At 47.8% G+C, this 21830-nt stretch overlaps 1 protein-coding gene across 1 annotated transcript; it reads left to right on the top strand.

The window, feature by feature from the left end:
• Positions 1-140: 140 nt before the first annotated feature.
• LOC119446581 (beta-hexosaminidase subunit alpha-like) lies at positions 141-21590 on the top strand. Its single transcript, XM_037711051.2, is given in 14 exon segments — positions 141-555; positions 4313-4628; positions 5388-5456; positions 5824-5873; positions 6502-6529; positions 6532-6611; positions 7060-7158; positions 7913-8051; positions 9240-9432; positions 9718-9874; positions 10911-11106; positions 12330-12420; positions 18532-18636; positions 20938-21590. Coding segments are annotated over 14 exon segments (1704 nt in total). The 5' UTR covers positions 141-459; the 3' UTR covers positions 21023-21590.
• Positions 21591-21830: the final 240 nt, after the last annotated feature.

The following is a 21830-nucleotide window of genomic DNA, read 5'->3' as shown; positions in this document are numbered from 1 at the left end:
CGTTACCCTCTGGGGCTTTAGACTCGCTTTCCGCGAGTTCCTAGTGATGCCCTCCGTGACTTTTTGGCCGTGCCACCTAGGGCAGCGTGTCTGCGTCAACGGACCCCACTGCCGGGCCGGCGGTGAAGGAGGGAGGCCTTGTCACCCAAACTGGTTTGCAGTCGCAGCGTTTCTCCCGAGTAGCGACAATCAAACCGACGTCGAGCGCCGGGCTGATTGGTTCTCATCGGCAGTGGCGCTCGGTGACGGCCGACCGTGCGCGAGACTCGTGCACAATCGGTCATCAGTGTAGTGGCCTGCGGTCATCACAGGGCGTTCGGGAACTTCCTCGGAGCTTTCCAGGGACTTCCTCGATGAGACTGTTCTCGGACTTTTCTTACGTTATTTATTACTTTCACGTTTGACCCATTTGACCCACGGCCACCTAAAAAGTAGGAAGTCGCGGTTAGAGAGATTGTCATGACATCGTCGCTTCTGAGGATTCTACTGGTCCTGGCTCCAGTGGTACTGGCCTACGCCTTCATAACCTACATAGAGGTCCGCCATCCGCTTCGGGTGAGCTGTGGTAATGTCCTTGTCGCCATTCGGCAGGCATTCATTTTCATTTTCAGCGTATAGTTTCTCGTTGTTTGTGTGCACTTTCTTGTTGTTGTTGTTGCTGCTGCTGCTGCTGATGATGATGATGATGGTGACCTGAGAGGTTGTGGCGCACACCTACATACAATACGTGAGTGGCCATGAATCGGGTGGTTAAATTAGGTGGATAACAACAAGGAAATTATCAATTTGAACGTTGGAACTTAGTAGTAAAGTTTTTGTGATGAAAAGTTTGTATCCTTAACTACGTGCCTTACTGTACGATATCCTTTAGATTGCTGGCTCATGTAACGGCCCAAACAGGAAGATATTCCGAAACGACGTGGCTTGGGACAGTTGGTGGTCTTCAGAAACAAGAGCGGTATCAAAACCACGCAAAAGAAGATGAACAACAACGGAGTGCTTTGTGGTAGCTCGTCTTTTAGAGCGCAGCTATTAGGCGCTCATTTCTGCGTCGGCGTTGTCGGCGTCCTTTGGCGTCCGTCGGCGTAACCGAGCGAACGTGCACAGCAAAGGATGAAAGAGCGAACGCGGAGCGCTGCGGGGGGTGAAAGATGGCGATAGCGAAGAGAGCGCGAGGAGGAAAGCGGAGGAGAGTATGGCGAAAGGGTGAGGAGGAGGAAAGCAGAGTACCACACGAGACTACGAGATGGCGCCATAGTAGCGTGCGCCGATGACGTCATTACGGCGAGTTCTGGGCGAGCGCGTCCACCGATACGATATATACCACCGATACCATATATTCAAAACACCTGAAGAGCTGCGCTCAAATTTCGCATTAGCGAGCATCGCAATCGTCGGCGAGTTTTTAAAGCGACGCTTTATATTGCTAGGCGAAATCGCCTGCGTACAGAAAACTATCATCATCAGCACTGGCTCGAGCATTGTCGTCTTCTTCCACTGCTGGCTCATTGGCTCGTGCTCGTGCCACTGCTCCCGCGTTCGTCGTCGTCTTCTTCCACAGCTGCGTTGCCGCTCATCATTCCAGCGTAGAACTTCTCTTCTGTCATAATGGGGAGGTCGCGTTAACGGGGGTATGAGCGATTCATAGTCTTACGCAATGGACAGATTTAGTTTTGAAGCAATTTAATTTCGAAGAATCACACGCAGCAATGACGGACGAATGCTGCACCACGCTGCCGAGCAAACTCGAGTCATCGAATGAAAGCGACAACGGCAGACTGCGGGCATACCGTCAGTGACGTCGTTCTCTCCGTCACAGCCGAACGTGTCTGTAACCTCATAATTGAAGAATACTTTAATGAACTCTAGGGATTAACCCAGTGATAAACACCGGGGCTGCACGTTTCAGCTTCGCCGGTTAACCATCTTCACGGAGTGGAAGGGCCGACGATTTTTTTTTTCTTTGTGGTGTCCATTCCGCACAGAACATGTGTATTTCTTGAGTGAAATATTGTTTAATGAAAACTGCAGAGGTAAGCTTTTTGGCCGCAAGCTCGCCACATGGTAATAATATTGTACCAAAAAGCTCGTGCATAACAGAACTGCGTTGTGAAGTCGGTGATTTCTTAAGCGTATTTCACATCTGCATTGCCACTTTTATCTGCGTCCGCATTCACAAAGCTCTTTGTTCGTAAGAGACATTTGCCATTAGCCACCCAGCTCGCAAATATGTCCTGTATCAGGATTTGCTTAAGTTTTTTTCTTATGAACAATTCTAGTCTAAGACGTTTTTTGTGAATACAGGCCCTGAACTCGGCATGGTGAACAAACAGTGACTCAGTGCTCGATACCCTCCATTGTGTAGATCCGGGATGGTGCGACATAATGTTTCTCGACTTTTTATTTTTGAAAAATGAAAGCAATATTAAACAAAGCTTACGATTAAACAGATGTTCTTACGATAAAACTTATTATAGGCGGACGCCGCCCCATCCTTATGGCTGGCCAATAGCAAACGGCTCTTGCGAACGAAAAGCTGAGAACTAACCCAAATGCTATGTCAAGTGGTGGAAATTCCTTCCGCAAATGAACGTGGTGGAGCGGGGGTGAGGTGAATACGAGGACTGACATCAAGCCTACTGATTCAGGAGATTAAAACTGCGTCGTATCTAGAACGAAGTGTGAAGGGCTTGCTAAAAATTTAGCCATTTCAAAAATTTCTACGTTGCTCATGACGGTCTGTGTGATGACAAATCCAAGCTTTCCTTCTTCCTTCCTCGTGCTCCGCTGCCTTTTAATCGTCTCCGTCGAAGTGAGGGAGTAGAAAGTGTGTTGTCGGCATCGTAGTTAGATCTTATTTCACACCATCAAGACACGTGTCAGGCACGGACACACAATGGCTCCGTTGTCCATTCAGTGCATCCCTTCACGAAGTATCTAAAACAGTAGATTAGAAAGGGATTACTGGTAAGAGCTGTAGGAGGAGCTTTCAAGCAAGTTTCGACTTGCAGATGACGTCATGGTAAGCTACTCTGGAGATTAGTTCCACAAATGTTTCAGTCCATCAACAGGTAAAGTATGAGTTTATTTGGAAGTCTAATTTGCAGAAAGTTAAATCAAGTCTTCGATAGGCTGGTGAGGGTACACGAGTTCAAGATTGGTAAGTAGCAATGGAATTGCCTAAGGAGTACATTTGCTAATATGCCAAGCAATTGTAAATGTAAAGAATGCATAAATAAATTATAAAGTACATCTGGCAGTCATCCAAGCTGCGAGTTAATGCAGTTCACTGACATCCCAGAAAAGAAAAGCTTCTAATTACTGCAGTCTACCCGCACCAATGTGCCTCACATTTTTTCTTACGAGGACTACCCACATCTTTGGCAACGTGCGATGCCCTTTGTTATCATAATTATCATATGGCTATACACGCTCGTTCCGCTATCCGTTCAGAATGCTACCAATTTCTTCGTACACTGCGCAGCATCACCGATTTACCCTATGTGAAAATAATTAAGCTAGTTGGTACTGTTTCACTTTTGACCATGGCACAAGACGGACGAACACACAGAGAATGTACAATGAAAACACCGGGGTTGCCCATTTCTTAGTTTTCTCCTGCCTTCTCTGTTCGGTGAGCGAACATCGGAAAAAAAAAAACTAGACTTTTGGAATTGCTCAGCTGCGCAATGAGACGACTGCTACAAGTTGGCTAGGTGCTCTATCATTTCACTACCGAAAGGTTTAGCTTCACTGCAGTATCCTCAAAACGTCTAGTTTCACTTCAGTAAAGGCCAAGCTTCATGTGGATACGAAGTCCCACAAAGCTGTTCTAGAAATATTTTCAATTTTTAGACTCGTCTTCAGTTCTCCTCCTCTGCCTTCAGTGCATGTGAAGCGACCTGTTGTCCTCTAGCTGCCTGCCTCCTCTCTCGTTCCCTTCTTTCCTTCCTCCTCTCAAAGAGAGTGGGTGTGGCGCTCATTTTAGTATACTATAGCTCGCTTGCTTCTCTTGCTCTTTATGTGGTCTTAACAAGTTTCGGTGGAGTAATGTTAATAATGACACTCTCAGCCCGAATTTCACAAAGCAGTTCGTAAGTCATAATGGTTAGTCAGAACCAGTGCCAGCCAATCATGATAGCGAATATATGTGATTAGTGCAACTGAACGGTCAATGTCAGCTGGCTCTTACGGATAAGCTTTGTAAATTCGGCCTCTCTTCGGTCATCTGGTTCCCGGTGTGGTTAAGAATGTACCACCCTCTATAGCGCAGCCTCTATCACTCAAGCTGTGTCGTCCGCTCCACGCGCAGGGCCGGCGGCCTCCGCCAGGATCTCCGTGGCCCGCTCCTCATCGATGGCAGTCGCTGCCACTACAGCGGAGCCTGGACCCGGACAGGTTCGCACTAAGCTCGGCGGCCGCCGAATCGTGCGACGTGATAGCCAAGGCTCTGGCTCGCTACCGCAAGCTCGCCTTCCTCGGAGACACGCGAAGAAGTTCTTCGGGAGGAGAAGATGGCACGTCGGACGTCGTCGACGACCGAGTACTGGCCGAGCTTAGGGTAGAGGTGACGAATTATCAGGGACAGGAACACTGCGGCTATCCGCAGCATAAGGACGACGAGAGCTGTGAGTTCGCGAGCTCATGTGTTCGTGTAGCTAACGTATCGGCGCCGACAGTACACAGATTCGATGGGTCATTGAGTTATCGATACTTGGCAAACGAAGTGACGTTATAGGAGTGCAGGAAATGGGAAGGCCGTGCCTCTTGCTTAGTCCATGCTGTACCAATATCAATACAAAGCGTAAAGGTCCTCAAGACGAAACTTTGTGGATTTGTCTCCTGGTTCGACCAATGTCGAAGTATTTTCCTTACAATTGCTCTATATCAGATTATATCTAATGGGATGTTACCGATCATCGGTAACATCCGATTGCAACATCCTGCCAGAGCTTGGCTGGAACTTGGCTGGTGCCACCTTCGTGCATTTCGTTTATAAGAGCGTACGTAGAAGCTCTCAGATGCAGTATACCTACCTTCAATCTTGTTTGTCACCACGCATTTTACGCGTAAATATCTGGGCCCGCATTCAGAAAAACGTTATTATTTCCCAACTGTTCGTAAGAGCAGGTGCCAAGCCAATCGTGATGTTGGACTTATTATTTATCGAAAGAGATGCGAACAAATATTGTGAATTCAGCGATTGACTGTTACGCCCGTATACATGTGCCGGCCAGCGCCATCCTCACAGTATGATTGGCTTGAGTTCTGCTCTGATCGATTTATGCAAACGGCACAATTGTCCTCAATGTGATTGTTCTTTTTTTAATTTTGAGTCACTGAAGAGGCGATAGGTAACGACGCTCTATTTTCTTCGTTCCTCCAAGACTCCCTTGTTGTACCAGAACACGGCGACGCTGTACTAAAGTCTCAGACTGTGTGGGGTGCTTTACGTGGTAAGTGAAGTTTTGTGATGGTTGCAAAAGCTTGCGGAACAATGAAGCCGTTGAGAGAGCTCTTCTCTTAACGCGCGTATATCCCTGAGCTGTAACATAGTTTACTGCTTGCTCAGGCTGTGAACTTTTTTTTTTTTTTTTTGACGGCATTCTGGGGCCTTGTTCTGCGAAGATCGCCTCGGCGAGACCATCGCCTTCGCGTGACGTAGCAGTCAACCAGCCAATCAGCTCATCCGATTTTGCTCAACCAGCTAATCAGCGTGCGCCTGACGGCGACATAAACTTTCGCACTAACCTGTACACTTTAGAAGTCTTAAAATTTACTGTGCTCAACGGAAGTATGCGAAGTTATGTGATATATTTACAGGACTCGAAACGTTCAGCCAACTCGTTCACCAGGATTCTGTTAGCAAAGCGGTGAGTGAACGCCAGAAACGTAATTAGGGTTGCTGCTTCATCAATGCATATGATGTACTGCATGTCCGGGACGCTATAGAACGATGTCGTCTGCCTACATTACTGCTCTTAATCATAGTTAGATCGAATCGGTCGAATGGTTGATTGATTCTCGGTCAGAAGAACCACAAATAATCACAAAGTTGATCAATCTGTAGCGATACAAACAAATAAAATAAATGTTGGAAACTTCTAAGGTATAATAAAATATTATACAACCGTGTCGTACTCGTTGGCTTCTTCGTGTTTTTATTGATCTGACTCTACCATGATATTGAAATCAGTTTTCTTCCCTCACGTGTACTGAGTTGAAAACGTTCAGCTTAAGTATAGAACTCAGTACGTGTGCCTTTGTAACCGTGTACGTAAACTCCGTAATCAGACGACAATGCATTAAGAAACTGTGCATGAAAAGAATTTGGTATTTGCATGCGAGTACTGTGAACAGCTCAATCTTCAACTGGAAATTAAACGGTCCCGGTCACATACTCAAATACTTGCTGTGATAATTACAGCATAATTTGCCTCACTAAAGACTAAACGTATTGCACTGCCCAGCTTTCCAGTGTGGTTTGCTTTTCTCTTCCAGTTTCTCATCAATGTGACCCTTGTGGATGACCACCCAGGTTCTCCTACAGAGGTGTACTGCTTGATTCGTCAAGACATTTTCAACCCATAAAGGTTCTTAAGCAGAACTTGGTAAGTCGTACAAGAAAAGTCTAACTCCAATAATTTCTGTTCGCAGCCAGTGTTTTCTGAAACGTAAAACAAAACACAACGTTCGCAAATTTAACCGGTTCTGAGGCTCCAAGAATAATTGTTATTATGGTAATCACCAGATTTAGCGGACAGACATGTTCTAAGCTCTTCGAAATTCAAGTCGAGTATGTTGAACCAGCCCAGTTTTGAGAGTATGAATGGGTAGGTGACAGGTGTAAACTAGTAGGTGATGCCGAATCTACAGAAAACGAACACTGACGGCGGAAAGTAACAAGCTTCTTTACTGGTTCATGCAATTAAGAACAGTGCAAGCTCGCTCTGGTGGCACTAGGCAAAATGGGCGTTATCAATCAACCTTGGTTCAAAGTGAGTTCGATTTTAGTTGAGTGTTATACCTTGCGTTTTATGTCTACCTATCGCTTCTCAGGACGCCATGGCCTACAACAAATTTAATGCCTTCCACTGGCACCTCGTCGACGACCAGTCATGGCCGCTGGAAATGGCAACGTACCCCATCTTGACGCAGGTAAACGCACGCCTCACAAATGATGCGTAAAACAATGTCAATAATTTATTGTGTACGGACGCATGTGTTCATATTAAAAACGGGAAGAGCGTGGCAGATGTCGCCAAGACGCTAAATTTAATCTTCTTGCTGCATGTTATGTCCGTCCTTAAAATCAATGGTTCCCATCAGTAACAAGCTGTAAAGTCTATAGATTGGGCCTCTTCCTCTAACTTCACACGTCTAGGCGTCTCACACTGTAGTCAACGACATATCTGTGAAGTGATGTGTAGTGGAGACTACAAAGACATGCAAAAGGTATGAACAGCGACTACCTCTAGCGGCCTTGAGCTAGGTGCACACATGGAGCTTCACAAAAAAAAAAGAAGAAAGAAAACACTGTCTTTCGCAAATATATACACCACCAAACAGTAGTACTTCTGCGGCTTGCTCGAACTTGGAAGAGCTAAAGTGGTGTGAGTGAAAGCTGTGCATTTTTCCTACTATTATTCCTGCAAGGTTGCTGCACAGGCACTTCTCCACTTCTTAAAGAACTCTGCCCCCAAGCATGACCTTGAAAACTGTCACAGTTCGCGTGTTACAGTGTTTTGCGTGCGAAATTCCTTTTTTTTTTTTCTTGTGATATATTTGTGTGCGTGTTTTCTTTTTACTATTATTCAGCCTCGCCAACTGGAGTAGTGCGCCACGCCTGAAGCAAGGCTAACCTCTCTAGTTATCTTTAAACGTAGTACCTCTTCCTCCGTCCCATACACAGAGTGCTTATTCCCCAAGACACGTGTATAGTCGAAAAGACGTTCAGGATATCATCGAGTACGCTCGGCTGCGTGGCATCCGCGTCATCCCGGAGATCGACACTCCGGGACACACGCAAGCCCTGGGAAAGATCTTCCCCGGTAAGGCCTGTTTATTCAATATGAATGCCTGTATAACGGAGAGCCCTCGGGCCGGTTTATAGTGCTTGACTGGAACTGAAGCGTATACAGGGCTTTTTTGCCTGCATTACCCCTAGAGCGACGCGCGTTCTTCTCCTCCGATTTCTAAAGATGGCGGAAGAGTGTGAACGCGGCGTTCTGGCACTAGCAAGACGACGCGGCTGATTGGAGATGCAGGTGTCGCGAATGCGTCTCGCTTGCACGACGCACGACATCAAGAAGGCGGGAGCTGATTCTTTCAGGCGCAAGTCTCGACGCCTACGAATTCGTCACGACTGCGGGGACCAAGCTTAAATGTAGTCACTACGGAAGTTCAGCGATGAAGTCACGAAGGCGCTGCCAATGCATTTTTCATGGCATTTCTAATGCGCCAGCACAAGCCAGGCTCTTTTCTTTTTGTCTGTCTCTTCTCTCTTGTCTTTGGTCACGCAGACGTTACAAGATTTAGCATTTACTACGCTATCTTAACTCTTATCGGGACGTAGTTTCAAGACTTTCAAGACGTTTTTGACGCATGAATTATAGTCGAAGTGCCAATTTCAGATCGAAGACAACCCCAGATCTTTGTTGTTCTTATTCTTGTATATATATATATATATATATATATATATATATATATATATATATATAAATCTGATGTTTGTCAGAGTGGTGATTGCGACTACACAGTGAAATGTCTCTGTAAATGCATGCCGAGTCGTTTTGATCGTTCCTTCGCTAGTCGATTTTATAGTTGAGCCCGCGGACCCCCTTCCAGTTTGAGAAACGCAGTTTTATAAATCTATTTTACGGTGCATTTAAATGTGGACCACCTTAACGACATACGTCGGCTTCACAGGCTTATTTTTCTTTATCTGTTTTTGATGCAAGCCACCTTGCTCGTTTCATGTACAACCGGCCTCAAAAGTCTACGGACCACGGTATCTCAGAAAATGTTCAATTCCCGAACAGCCTGTAGGCAGTAGCCATTAAAACTGCATACGACAACGTTGTTAGCATATTCTAGTCGAGGCCTGAAATGAAACGCAAATATCAGGCTGCCTAGTGAGGCTGCGGAGATTTTCAGCTTTTTCTCAGATTTCATGGTCCGTCATATTTTGGTGTACCTTGCGTTCTCATTTATGGCTTGAGGTCATCAACCTCTTCCAGAGATCCTCACAGCGTGCTACTTCAATCACACACGGGGAAAACCCAACTACCCCAAGCACGCGGCATTCGAGATGCTGGACCCCACACAGAACTACACTTATGACGTCATGAGAAGCATCCTTCAAGAAGTCATCGATGTCTTTAAGGACCGCTACATCCACCTAGGCATGGACGAAGTCTACTACTCCTGCTGGTCGGTATAGCACGCCGTGCTAATGTGCTTTCCAGTTCACGCAACCAGAAAAGGCTGAAAATTCTTGCTCACGGCTGCTTCCGCTTCTTCAGCCTTACCATAATTGACCCAAGAATAATGAGCCTGCTTGAAAATTTTGACAGCACATACTTTAAGAACAGATAATTCGCTTCCATTTTTTCACGAACGAGCTTTTTACAATCGAATGAATTTATACCTCCTAAATATATCTGCTGAACGCCCCCCCCCCCCCCCCCCCCCCCCACTCCCTTCCTTGTTACCCAGGCAATCAAGTCCCGAGGTTGCCAAGTTTATGAAGAAGCAAGGTCTCCGAAACTTGAGCCAGCTTGAGCAGTACTATGTCGAGCGGACACTGGCCAACGTCCAGGAACTGGGTGCCAAGTACATGATCTGGCAGGACCCCATCGACAACAACGTCCATGTAAGCTCATCAATTTACCTTTATGGAACAACTTTTGATGTACCACGCAGTATAGGCATTTCGGGTAGGTTATGATTCACCAATAGTAAGCTTACCTTGAAGTTCAGGCCTGATTCCATACTTTGGTACCTGATAAAAAAGAAGAAAAAACAACGAAAGTTTAAATTTGACAGGCTCATCGATATGCTCAATAATGCTTCTCATGCGAGCTCTATTCACACTTTAAGCATGCTATAGGACCTACTACGTGCCATTCCTATGTGAAAGGTTCCAAGTACAACTGCGTATGTGAGCGTCAATGGGTAGTTTCTGGGCTGAACTGGATGCTGCTCGAATCACTGGGTACTATAAGGTCGGGACTCACTCTTAAGAATAAACCCTGATTTCTGAGAAGGAAAACATTTACGGAGTAGGATAATCTGTTTTAGATTCTTTCTTACAAAACTTGCAAAATTGTGTTACAACATGATGCATCAGTAAGCGCAAGATATTTACGTTTTTATTAGACTGAACAGAAGGTTGCATATATCATTGTGTTAGATTGAATGCAACCAACTGTATAGTACACAGACCCGCCACGACTATGGCAGCGTCGTGTTTGAAGAATAGTGACATTACAGCGGGCACAAATTCTGGCATAATTTCAGATACGTTATTAAGTTTTACAGCGTCTATATGTATTCAAAAATACCGAAAGAGGCTGTAGTATACCGTTGACTGCAAAGCCGCCACATTGCTACACGCGCGCAAATGTCAAGATCGTGATGAGCTGCACTTTTTTTTTTTTTTTTTTGTCGTTCAAGACACTACCTAGCCAGTTCGCCCCGCCTTTTCGCATGCACATATACGTGCCATCGCACCAGTATTCCCAGTGAGGTTAATTTCTGGCAACTGTATAACCCAATGCATCATGTCTTCTCTCGTGAAGTGTCACTAGGTGACAAAGAGATAACATGGCTTGAGTAACTGCAACGAAAAGTGTTGGCGCTTAATTTTAATATGTTTCATTTTCTTATACGCCATTGGGGGGTTGTAGGCGGCAAACGACACGCTGGTTGTGATCTGGAAAGGCGGACCGCATAACAAGAATGTGACGCCGTGGAAGACCCATGCTAGGAATGTCGCTCGCAAGGGATACCAGATGGTGGTGTCGGCTTGCTGGTACCTGAACTACATCCGCGACGGACCAGACTGGAAGGACTTCTACCGGTGTGATCCTCGTGGCTTTAGCGGTAGGCACATGTGTCTCTATTGTTATAGACCGCCTAATAGTAACCTAATACGAAAGAGGCAACACGGCAGCATATTGGCGGGACGTGAACGGAAGACTGAAGACGAAACACGGTTTGCTAGTATTCTCTTGACGCCCTGGCCGTACACTTTTGCTTTACATCTTGTCCTTAGACCTAGATAGCTTCCGGGCACGTGGGTTACATCATCTGACGTCATTTAGAAATGCCAAGAACCAGTACATATATCAATGCGAGGCACTGACAACTTTTGGCGCGTTCACCTTTCTTCTTCTCCTCCTTCTTCTTTGGGCGTGTCGACTTTTCTAGATGACACCTGGTCACGTCACGTGCGTAGGCTGGCCTCAAAGTTACCAAGATGGTGGTGAACACGGTTACACCTTCGCAATCGCTATCTATACAACAGCAAGCCTCGTTCTATCGAGTCCAGAGTCGAGACACACAGCGTGCCTTGCGCTCGGCATGTTCCAAGTTAAACGATTCCGGCACTCGCCAATTCTTATTTCAGTGTTAGTTTTTCATTTCGTTGGTGCGTGACACGTGCATGTGTCAGCATCATATGTGCACGTATGTATTCGGCGGCACACGAAAAGCGACTCGTGCACTTCTTGTTCTATAAAGCAAATTCCATGAAGGCACTTTCGTTTCGTTTAAGCATATTTCGTCCGTCTTTCTCAATACCACGGTTTGTCATCACGAAATCGCATAATATTCGGTGACCCGCTCCGGTAGCTACGGCGTTGCGGTGCTGAGCATTCATTCGAGTATTCGATTCCGGTCCCATGCAAGCCACATTCCGATGGGGGTTTAATGCAAGAACGCTCGGGTACCGTGCATTGGGTGCATGTTGACGAACACCAGTGGTGATCAAAATTCATTCGAAGCCCCCCCCCCCCCTCCCACAACGGTGTGCCTCATAATCACATCGTGGTTCTGGCACGAAAAAAAAAAAAGCCTTACAATCTAATTTAATTTAGAATAATCAGAGCCCGCCGCGATGACTGAGCACATACGGGGCTCTGTTTGCCGCGCACGAGGTCTACGAGTTATTTATAGTGAGATTATTCCGTATAATAAAGCACCGTCCGAAGCGTTAGCCCTGTCCCCATCGTTTCGGTGTGGCCTGATTGTCTTCGTAAAGGGGTATGATCCCGACACACGTGGCCGGGGAACTCCAAATCTCAGTGCTTCCGTTCATTTTGCAGGCACAGAACAAGAAAAGAACTTGGTCGTCGGCGGTGAGGCTTGTATGTGGGGCGAATACGTCGACGCCACCAATTTGATCCCCAGGCTTTGGTAAGCACGAGACACGAACGTGGTGTACTTATAACGGACGCGAAAGACGTCGCTATGTGGTCAAATGAAACACCGCCGAAATTTCATTTTTCGCTGGAGGAATGGTACGCAACACACATTCCCCATATGCAATATTTCTTTATCGCTTGAAATTTTTCAACCGGGAAGAACGCGAGCACAGGCACACCACAGACAAAAACGAGGCACAATCAGCGCTATAACTTATATATGCTTATTTTATGACTGCGTGGTCACGGAGGAAAGCTTAAACCGAGCATTTATTTGTATTATACAGGTACTTAAACGGTATAGTCTTAAAGGAGCACTGACACACGTTTGCGAAGTGCAGCACAAAGATGTAAACTGATCCCGAAGATAGTGCAGTAAAGAAATTTCGACGCTCATCCTACTCCCCTCACGCAAGGGGTGACGCGACTGAGTGCGGTGCGTAGTGACTGTACCTTTGTCTTCCAGGAAGACTTTGTCTTTCATCGGCTTCAACTGGAGGTTCAATCGCCTTCCCATTTTTAATCATCAGAGGTAGTGTATATATATATATATATATATATATATATATATATATATATATATATATATATATATATATATTGTCACGGGATGTTCTTGCAAGTCCACAGGACGTCTGACTGAAGTACAAGAAGACGGAGCAGTCTCAGCTGGACACTGATCGAGCGCGCACTCCTAGTTCGTCGACTTCCTCTTTCACACTTTACCGTGCCAGTACCGATAATCTCCAGTACAATCACCCCCCGCACAGAAAGAAGCCATCCTGGCGACCTAGGGAAAAGACAGCATCGGCGGGTCGTAACACGGTTTAAGCCGTGCTACATGAACTATTTCGCGCCCTCGGCAACGGCGATCAGAAGACGGCGCGAGCGGCTCGATGACATAGTTCACAGGTGATGCTTGCTGCAGTACGCGGTAGGGACCGTGGTAGTTGGACAAAAACTTAGTGGATTGGCCGGGGGAAGTAGCCGGGACCCGAAGCCAAACAAGCATTCCGGGAGAATAGCGGGCACTAGGAGCGGATGCGTCATGGCGTGATTTTTGGCGCCACTGATCTTGGGTGGTGAACGAGCGGGCTAGTTGGCGACATTCCTCAGCATAAGCAGCTGCTTCTGAAACAGGTGTCACTTCAGAAGCGTCAGGACGGTAGGTGAGAATGGTGTCCAAGAGGCAGGAAGGTTCTCGGCCATAGAGAAGAAAGAAAGGAGAGAAGCCGGTGGTAGTTTGCGGGGCAGAGTTATAGGCGTAAGTGACAAAAGGAAGAACCCGGTCCCAATTGGAGTGATCGCCAGACACGTACATGGCAAGCATGTCGCCAAGCGTACGATTGAAACGTTCCGTCATGCCGTTAGTTTGTGGATGGTAGGCGGAAGCGGTGCGATGAACGATGTTGCACTCCTTTAGCAGGGCCGCGATGACATTGGAGAGAAAGACGCGCCCACGGTCACTTAATAATTCACGTGGAGCACCGTGTCGCAGAATGAGGTGGCGAAGAAGGAAGCAAGCGACGTCTTTCGCGGTGGACGCTGGCAGCGCAGATGTTTCGGCGTACCGTGTGAGGTGGTCTACGGCAACAATGATCCACCGGTTACCGTCCGGAGTGCTTGGAAGGGGGCCGTAAAGATCAATTCCAACACGGTCGAATGGTCGAGCAGGGCAGGGTAAAGGTTGCAGGGGACCTGCAGAACTCTGAGGAGGGGTCTTGCGGCGTTGACACGTTGCACATGAACGGACGTACTGGCGAACGAATCTGTACATGCCTCGCCAGTAGAATCGAAGACGAAGACGGGAATACGTTTTGAAGACGCCGGCGTGGCCACATTGGGGGTCATCGTGGAAAGCGGCGCAGATGTGTGAGCGCAGGTGACTGGGGATAACGAGCAGCCATCGACGGCCGTCGGTGAGGTAATTCCGTCGATACAAAAGGTCGTCGCGGATGGCAAAGTGGTGTGCTTGACGACGCACGGCGCGTGAGAGAGACGCAGGTGAGCGGTGAGACAGGAAGTCCAGCAGTAGAGAGATCCAGGGATCTTTACGCTGCTCGGCCGGCATGTCGTTGAAGCTAAGAGCTGACAAATCGCAGGTGGGAGGTAAGGAGCAAACTGAGGCAGGAGGTAGCGGAGAACGGGATAGGGCGTCGGCATCTGAATGTTTGCGTCCAGAGCGATAAATGACACGTATGTCATACTCTTGAAGCCGTAAGGCCCAACGAGCGAGGCGGCCACTGGGATCTTTCAAGGACGATAACCAGCATAAGGCATGGTGATCAGTGACAACGTCAAACTGACGGCCGTAAAGATAAGTACGAAATTTGCTGATTGCCCAAACAATCGCCAAACATTCTTTTTCCGTCACAGAATAGTTGGATTCTGCCTTCGTTAGGGTGCGGCTGGCATATGCGACAACGTACTCGTCAAAGCCATCTTTGCGTTGGGCGAGAATGGCGCCAAGTCCGACACCGCTAGCATCCGTATGTATCTCAGTAGGCGCATTGGGGTCGAAGTGGCGCAGTACTGGAGGGGACGTGAGGAGCCGGCGGAGCCTCATAAATGATTCGTCACACTCCGAGTTCCAAGCCGACAGGTCTGACGAGCGATTAAGAAGCTGCGTCAAGGGAGCGATGATCGAGGCAAAATTACGAATGAAACGCCGGAAATAGGAAGACAAACCGATGAAGCTCCGTAGTTCCTTTAGAGTAGTGGGCTTGGGGTACTCAGCAACGGCGCGAAGTTTGGCAGGATCAGGCAGAATTCCCTCTTTGGAGACGACGTGGCCTAGGATCGTAAGCTTACGGGCACCAAAATGACATTTTTTCAAATTGAGTTGCAACCCAGCTGACGTGAGACAGGCAAGAACTTGCTCAAGGCGGGCGAGATGCGTATCGAAATCGGTAGAAAAGACCACAATGTCGTCTAAGTAGCAAAGGCATGTGTGCCATTTAAGACCCCTGAGAATAGCGTCCATCATTCTCTCGAAAGTTGCAGGCGCGTTGCAAAGGCCGAAAGGCATTACATTGAACTCGTATAATCCATCAGGAGTTACAAAAGCCGTTTTTGGGCGGTCGGCTTCAGCCATCGGCACTTGCCAGTACCCGGAGCGCAGATCCAGTGAAGAGAAGAACTCAGCTCCCTGGAGGCAATCCAGGGCGTCGTCGATGCGTGGTAGGGGATAAACATCCTTGCGGGTAATCTTGTTGAGTCGGCGGTAATCGACGCAAAACCTGATTGAGCCATCCTTTTTCCGCACCAGCACGACCGGAGACGCCCAAGGACTGTGGGAGGGCTGGATCACACCTCGTTTCAGCATGTCGTCAACGTGTTCGTCAATGACACGGCGTTCGGCTGCGGAAACACGGTATGGACGTTGGCGCAGCGGAGCATGGTGACCGGTGTCAATACGGTGAACAACCGCTGTCGTGCGCCCCAAGGAAGGTTGGCCGAGGTCGAAAGAAGCACGAAAACGTTCAAGAAGTTCAACAACTTCACTGCGTTGTGTGGGCGTAAGCGCGTCGTCGATGGTATGCAAGAAAGCATCGGGGAAACGCGAGGCTGGTGCGGTAGCAGAAGTGATGGCACCGATAGGCAGTGGCGACCTATCGGAAGATAGGTCAAATGGACTAATGACGTCAACAGTGTCTAGACGCCCCACACATTCACCGTGTAAGAGAGTTGAAGGACATGGAAATGGATTGCACGCATAAATGGCAGCGGAACCATCGGTGAGTGTGACGACTGCAAACGGGAGTAGAAGGTTCCGTCGACGCGCACAATCTTCAGATGGTGTAAAAAGAGCTGTCGCGGCGGGGGCAGAGTCACAAGAGACGGGCACCAAGGCGGCAGAAAAAGAAGCGATAATGACGTCAGCGGTGACGATCACTTTAGGAGAACGGTTCGGGAGGTCGACGGTAGTGTCACGGAACGGAGACAAAGCCAGTTGCGCGCGAGCGCAGTCGACAACAGCATGATGTGCGGAAAGGAAGTCCCAACCCAGAATAACGTCATGCGAAGCACGGCATAGGACGACGAATTCTACAAAATATAGTTCATCCTGAATCATAACACGAGCCGTACATGCGGCCGAAGGCTTGACTTGCTGCGAGCTTGCCGTGCGTAGGGAAATGTCTGGTACAGGAATCGTTACTTTCTTGAGTTTGCGGCAGAGGTCTTCACTTATGACAGAAACGGCAGCCCCCGTATCGACAAGAGCTGTTGTCGCGACGCTTTCCACAAATACGGCGATTTCGTTAGGAGGAGAAAGACGAGGCCTTGAAAATTTCGACGATGGCGCAGTTCTTGCCTCGGGAACTGCGGCTGTCAGTTTTCCTCCTGACCAGAGCTGGAACGGCGAAGCATGGGTGAAAGGGAACGGCGGCGAGGGGAAGGAGACCGACGAGAGTTGAAGGCGGCGCGACGAGAATACGAGTCCGAGGGATCAGGGATAGAACGATGCGAAGGCTCTTGGGGAAGGTAGCCGAGGTTCGGCACGTCACGACGAAAATAAAGTCCACGGCGGCGACAGAAACGCGCAACATGTCCCGGAATACCGCATGCGAAACAGATAGGGCGGTTGTCCGGAGTACGCCAAGGGTTAAGAGAAGGTCCGGAAGGCGATAAGGGCACGTGGACCGGGCGTACCGGAAGTGGCGACGAGTAGAAACTAGCGGCGGGTCGGGAGGTAGTAGGCATCGGTCGCGGAGGAGGTCGGCTGAGAGCGGCAGCGTAAGTCAGAGGCGCAGTCACAGGCGGCGGTGTAGAGGGAGGTGGGAGCGCCTCAGAAACTTGTGCTTGGATGACACGACGGAGCGATGGTTCTAGCGTGGAAGCAGGCTCAGCAACACACGCTACAAGAGAGAGCTGGCGAGCCACTTCTTCCCGAATGTATTGTTGAATCTGCGGCAGCAAGCCAGAGTGATCAGCGCCAAGGCATCCAGGCTCCAAGGCCGAGAGGTCCGCGGACTGCACACTGGTGCGACGGGTGGAAAGGCGCTGCTTGCGCAGCTCGTCGAAGCTTTGACAGAGCTCAATTACTTGTGCAACTGTCGTAGGGTTCTTGGCCACGAGCATATGGAAGGCATCGTCGTCTATGCCTTTCATAATGTGCCTTATCTTGTCGGCTTCGGTCATGGACGCATTCACGCGCTTACAGAGGTCGATGACGTCCTCAATGTAGCTCGTGAAGGTTTCACCGCTTTGTTGAGCGCGACCACGCAAACGTTGTTCAGCACGGAGTCTGCGCACAGCGGGACGGCCGAAGACCGAAGTGAGGGTCTCGGTGAAAGCTGACCAGGTGGGAAATTCGGCTTCGTGGTTTCTAAACCACAGATGTGCCACATCAGTCAGATAAAAGATGGCGTTGGTCAGCTTGTCGCGATCAGACCACTTGTTATGCGCGCTAACGCGGTCATACTCTGCAAGCCAGTCCTCCACGTCGTGATCGTCGGTGCCGCTGAAGATGGCAGGGTCGCGCTGACGTACCGCACCAGAACACACAACAGCCGGGGGGGGGCGGGAGCGGATTGCGAAGGGCCGGCGTCGTCGGTCATTGTGGCCGCAGATGGCAACGTACGGCTGCGGAGCTCCAGGTCGGGGAAAACGTTAACCCAGCACCTCCACCAAATGTCACGGGATGTTCTTGCAAGTCCACAGGACGTCTGACTGAAGTACAAGAAGACGGAGCAGTCTCAGCTGGACACTGATCGAGCGCGCACTCCTAGTTCGTCGACTTCCTCTTTCACACTTTACCGTGCCAGTACCGATAATCTCCAGTACAATATATATATATTGGCGCCCTTTAAGTGGCCCTCCCAGGTATTATCATTCTGATTATGTATCGAAGCTTGGGCCAGTCTTCACGTTTCTGTGCTCATTTAAGTCGTGGTGATTAATCACGTTCACTGTGTAACTAGGATGCGCCTAAACATGCATGTATCTCTCCGAATAAAGATCACTTGTTAGCCGGCGTCCATTTTGTATTTGTCTCGTCGCCGTCTGTTATAGCGCCGTCAAGCGCTTTTACCTTGCGTGACCAACTAGCTCAATTGAAAATACTGCTCGAAGAAAACAATTGTTTTCCATTTGTGCGCAGGCCTCGCGCTTCAGCCGTGGCCGAGCGCTTGTGGAGCAGCGCTGACGTCAATAACACGAACGACGCCGCATTCCGCCTGGACCAACAACGCTGCCGTATGCTCAGGTAGGATCTATATGTTAAAAAATTTCTTGGTCGTCGAAGAAATGATTGCAGTGCTTTGTCCCAAGACCACCCATGGTCCACCGATTCATAAAACAGCATATCGGTCATTCTTGGTCGATATGCCATGTACGAATTGATCTATACAGGGACGAGCTCAACGGCGTTTGACTCGGTGTACATTAAACGCATGCACGTGCATTTAACTATTACAATTTTTTCTACGCGTGCTCACACTACGTGTGCTGGCACTTTTGTAAAACAAAATAGCTCGACCAGGAAGACCGTTAACACGGAAAACTCGATAAGACGGCCTGGTGACAGTGGCCGCGAGTATGCCACGATCAACTGCAGGCGCACGCGACACGTTGAAGAAACACGCATACTCTTGATGTCTCTGCAAAGACACGTCGTAGACTCGGGAGAGCAAAAAAAATTAGCGTAGCTTGCACTGGAGGCGCAATGCTAAAAAGGCAGCGGAGCTGATGGGCACCTAGCTAGTCCTGGCTTTTGGGCTAGGCTAAGCACTACCAAGTTATCCCCAGCATTTCCGGAATTTATTGATTATTGATCGATTATCGATTAGCTGTTGATTGGCTATCGATTGGATATCGATGACTGACTAAGCTTAAGTAGTCCCAACCATGCTTTGCTAGACTTAGCCAGGCTCAGCTTCGCTAGTTCACAGGGGTATGTGCCATTGCGCTTGGACCCTTTCTGCACTACCGCCAGGATCGGCCCACATTTTCTGTTTACGCGTCACGGCACGTGCGGCCGGCTTAAACAGCTCCGCTGTTAGAAAACGCACAACTGCTCTCTGCATCGGCAACTTCATTCTGTAGTAATAGGAGAGCGCGCGATGGCGCGGCGTGAGACCACGGGTGTGAGACCACGGGTGAGTCCACATGAGAGTTCAAGTGAAGTAGACGTAGGCCGGCGCTAGGTCGGCATGGCTTTAGTTACACTTCAAAAGATATGAAGTGCGAGGAAAATTACTTTCAGCACATGTTTGATACCTTTCATAAAAAAATTTAATATTTCGGGCAATTAATTCGCGCCATGCAAGGCGATACCGAAGGAGGGGAGTGGCTTCCTACAGAAGTCGTGCTCTTAACAACGGGTGTCATATACAAAGTGTAAGAAGAAAAATAATAATCATACCTAGTTATATAATTAGCGACTCTTTGGAAAAACCTATGACAAAGAACTCCATATTAGTGGTCTCTCATGGGTGCAAAATTTGATACACCAGAAAACAATTTGGTCGGTGTATAAAAAAAGCGAGAAAGATGTAAAAATGAGGCGATAACTACAGTTGTAAATGCTACAGTCAAGAAGAAATAAAGTAAATGAGATAACCTTGGTGTAATACAAAGTTGTCTCACGTGAAGCGAACAAAGCCACAGTTGGGACCATGGGAAACTGTTGGCTATAGTCTCGTATAATAGCTATACTGTTGCCATGGTTCTACTAAACCATACGCAGCTACTGGTTTGTGTGAAGTAGCGGTATATACAGGGTGTTCATTTTTAAGTTTTACAGAGTTTTTAGAAATCGCCTGTGGCAGGTAGCATAATTCTTATCATTGAGCTGGCCGGGTTATTCGATGAGACGGACATTAGTAGCACGAGAAATCGAAACACATATTCAACTAATTAACAAAAATTCACTAATTGACGTCTTAGTTAATTACTTTACGACACATACTGCAATTTACGAATTGTAGCCGGTGAGTTTGTGAGGCGGAATTAATTTCCAGAATGATACCAGTTTGGATATATGCGCCATCGAACTCGCCGTAAAAATGCATTGTTGTTCCACTTACTTTTTTACCAAAATGCTGTTTTATACATTGAAGCACAAAAGTAACTGGGACGCTAAGTATTTCGTCCCACACTTTGGGAAATAATATCTCGAAACTGGTGTCATTGTGGAAATTTATTTCAAGTGGATACGTCTTGCAAACTCATCGGCTACAATTCGTAAATTGCATTATATGTCGTAAAGTAATTAACTAAGAAGTTCATTAGTCAATTTTTGTTAATCAGTTAAATATGTGTTTCAATTTCTCGTGCTACTAATGCCCCCCTCTTCGAATAACCCAGCTCAACGATAAGAATTATGCTACCTGCCACAGGCGATTTTTAAAAATTCCGTAAAGCTTAATTTTGAACACCCAGTATAGGCACGCTTACGTCTGTTCAGCATCATTGCCCACTCCTCAATTCACAATATCATTTTATTTACCCATTTTATATATTGGTCTTTTTTCTTTTCTTTTCTTTTCTCTCTCTCTCTTTGCAGGCGCGGCATACCGACGCAGCCAATCTTGAACGGCAACTGCGGTGACTACGAATGGGATATGGACACTCCGTATCACATCGACTAAGCGATATTGCACGCAGCGACTGGCAAGACAGCAAAAGGCCATTAAATGTCTCAGGACAACGTCACAATTGAAGGGCACGTTGCAAGTCTGGACGATTGCTTTATGTCTACAAGGAAAGGTCGCCTGCCTATATGAAAATTCCACAAAGATGATAAACGGAATCGGAAGGGCACCCTTAATATATTTAATGAAGCTTCGATCGCTTCTGAATATTTGTGTATATATAAAACGTCCGTCTCTGTAATTAGGTTTGTGATTTTGCCCTCTCTTTCTTACAACGGCCGGTTTCCTTGAGGTAATGTACGGGTGACTTCTGACGCCGGCGCGACCTCCAAGAACGCGGATGGGAAGAGAGAGGAGAAACCACGGGGGAAGTACCACAACCATCAACTTGTTAACGTAAGGCTACCTGAGACCACATAATATTTGTGCGCCTCTAATTGCGCTGGCAATTGCTGCTGGCAAAACTGCTCGCGTCCTGGCATGGCGTAGCACCTATATATATACGTATTCCAACGTATTCTTTCTTTTATTTGCCGGCACTGGCTGGCCGCGTTTGTTATTTAACTTCTTTTTCTACATCCTGCCCCACCCAAGAAGCAGTTGGCATCTACAGGTGATGCAGTACTTGAAGGGCCCTTTTAAGCACATTGCCGCCTTGCGTTTTGATGGAGCAAGCCCGCATCAATCCATCTCGGCCGGGATATACTTAATTGGAGTAGTTAAGCAAATTGCCATGGTTTGATTTGCTCTGACTCATGCACTGTGGCTCACCTTTGGCTCATGCGCTAGTCTATGACGATGGGGC

The sequence above is a fragment of the Dermacentor silvarum genome, chromosome 3 (genome assembly GCF_013339745.2).
Source record: "Dermacentor silvarum isolate Dsil-2018 chromosome 3, BIME_Dsil_1.4, whole genome shotgun sequence".
Lineage (NCBI taxonomy): Eukaryota > Metazoa > Arthropoda > Arachnida > Ixodida > Ixodidae > Dermacentor > Dermacentor silvarum.
The sequence above is the reverse complement of the archived record's forward strand: the minus strand, read 5'-3'. Positions and strand labels throughout refer to the sequence as shown.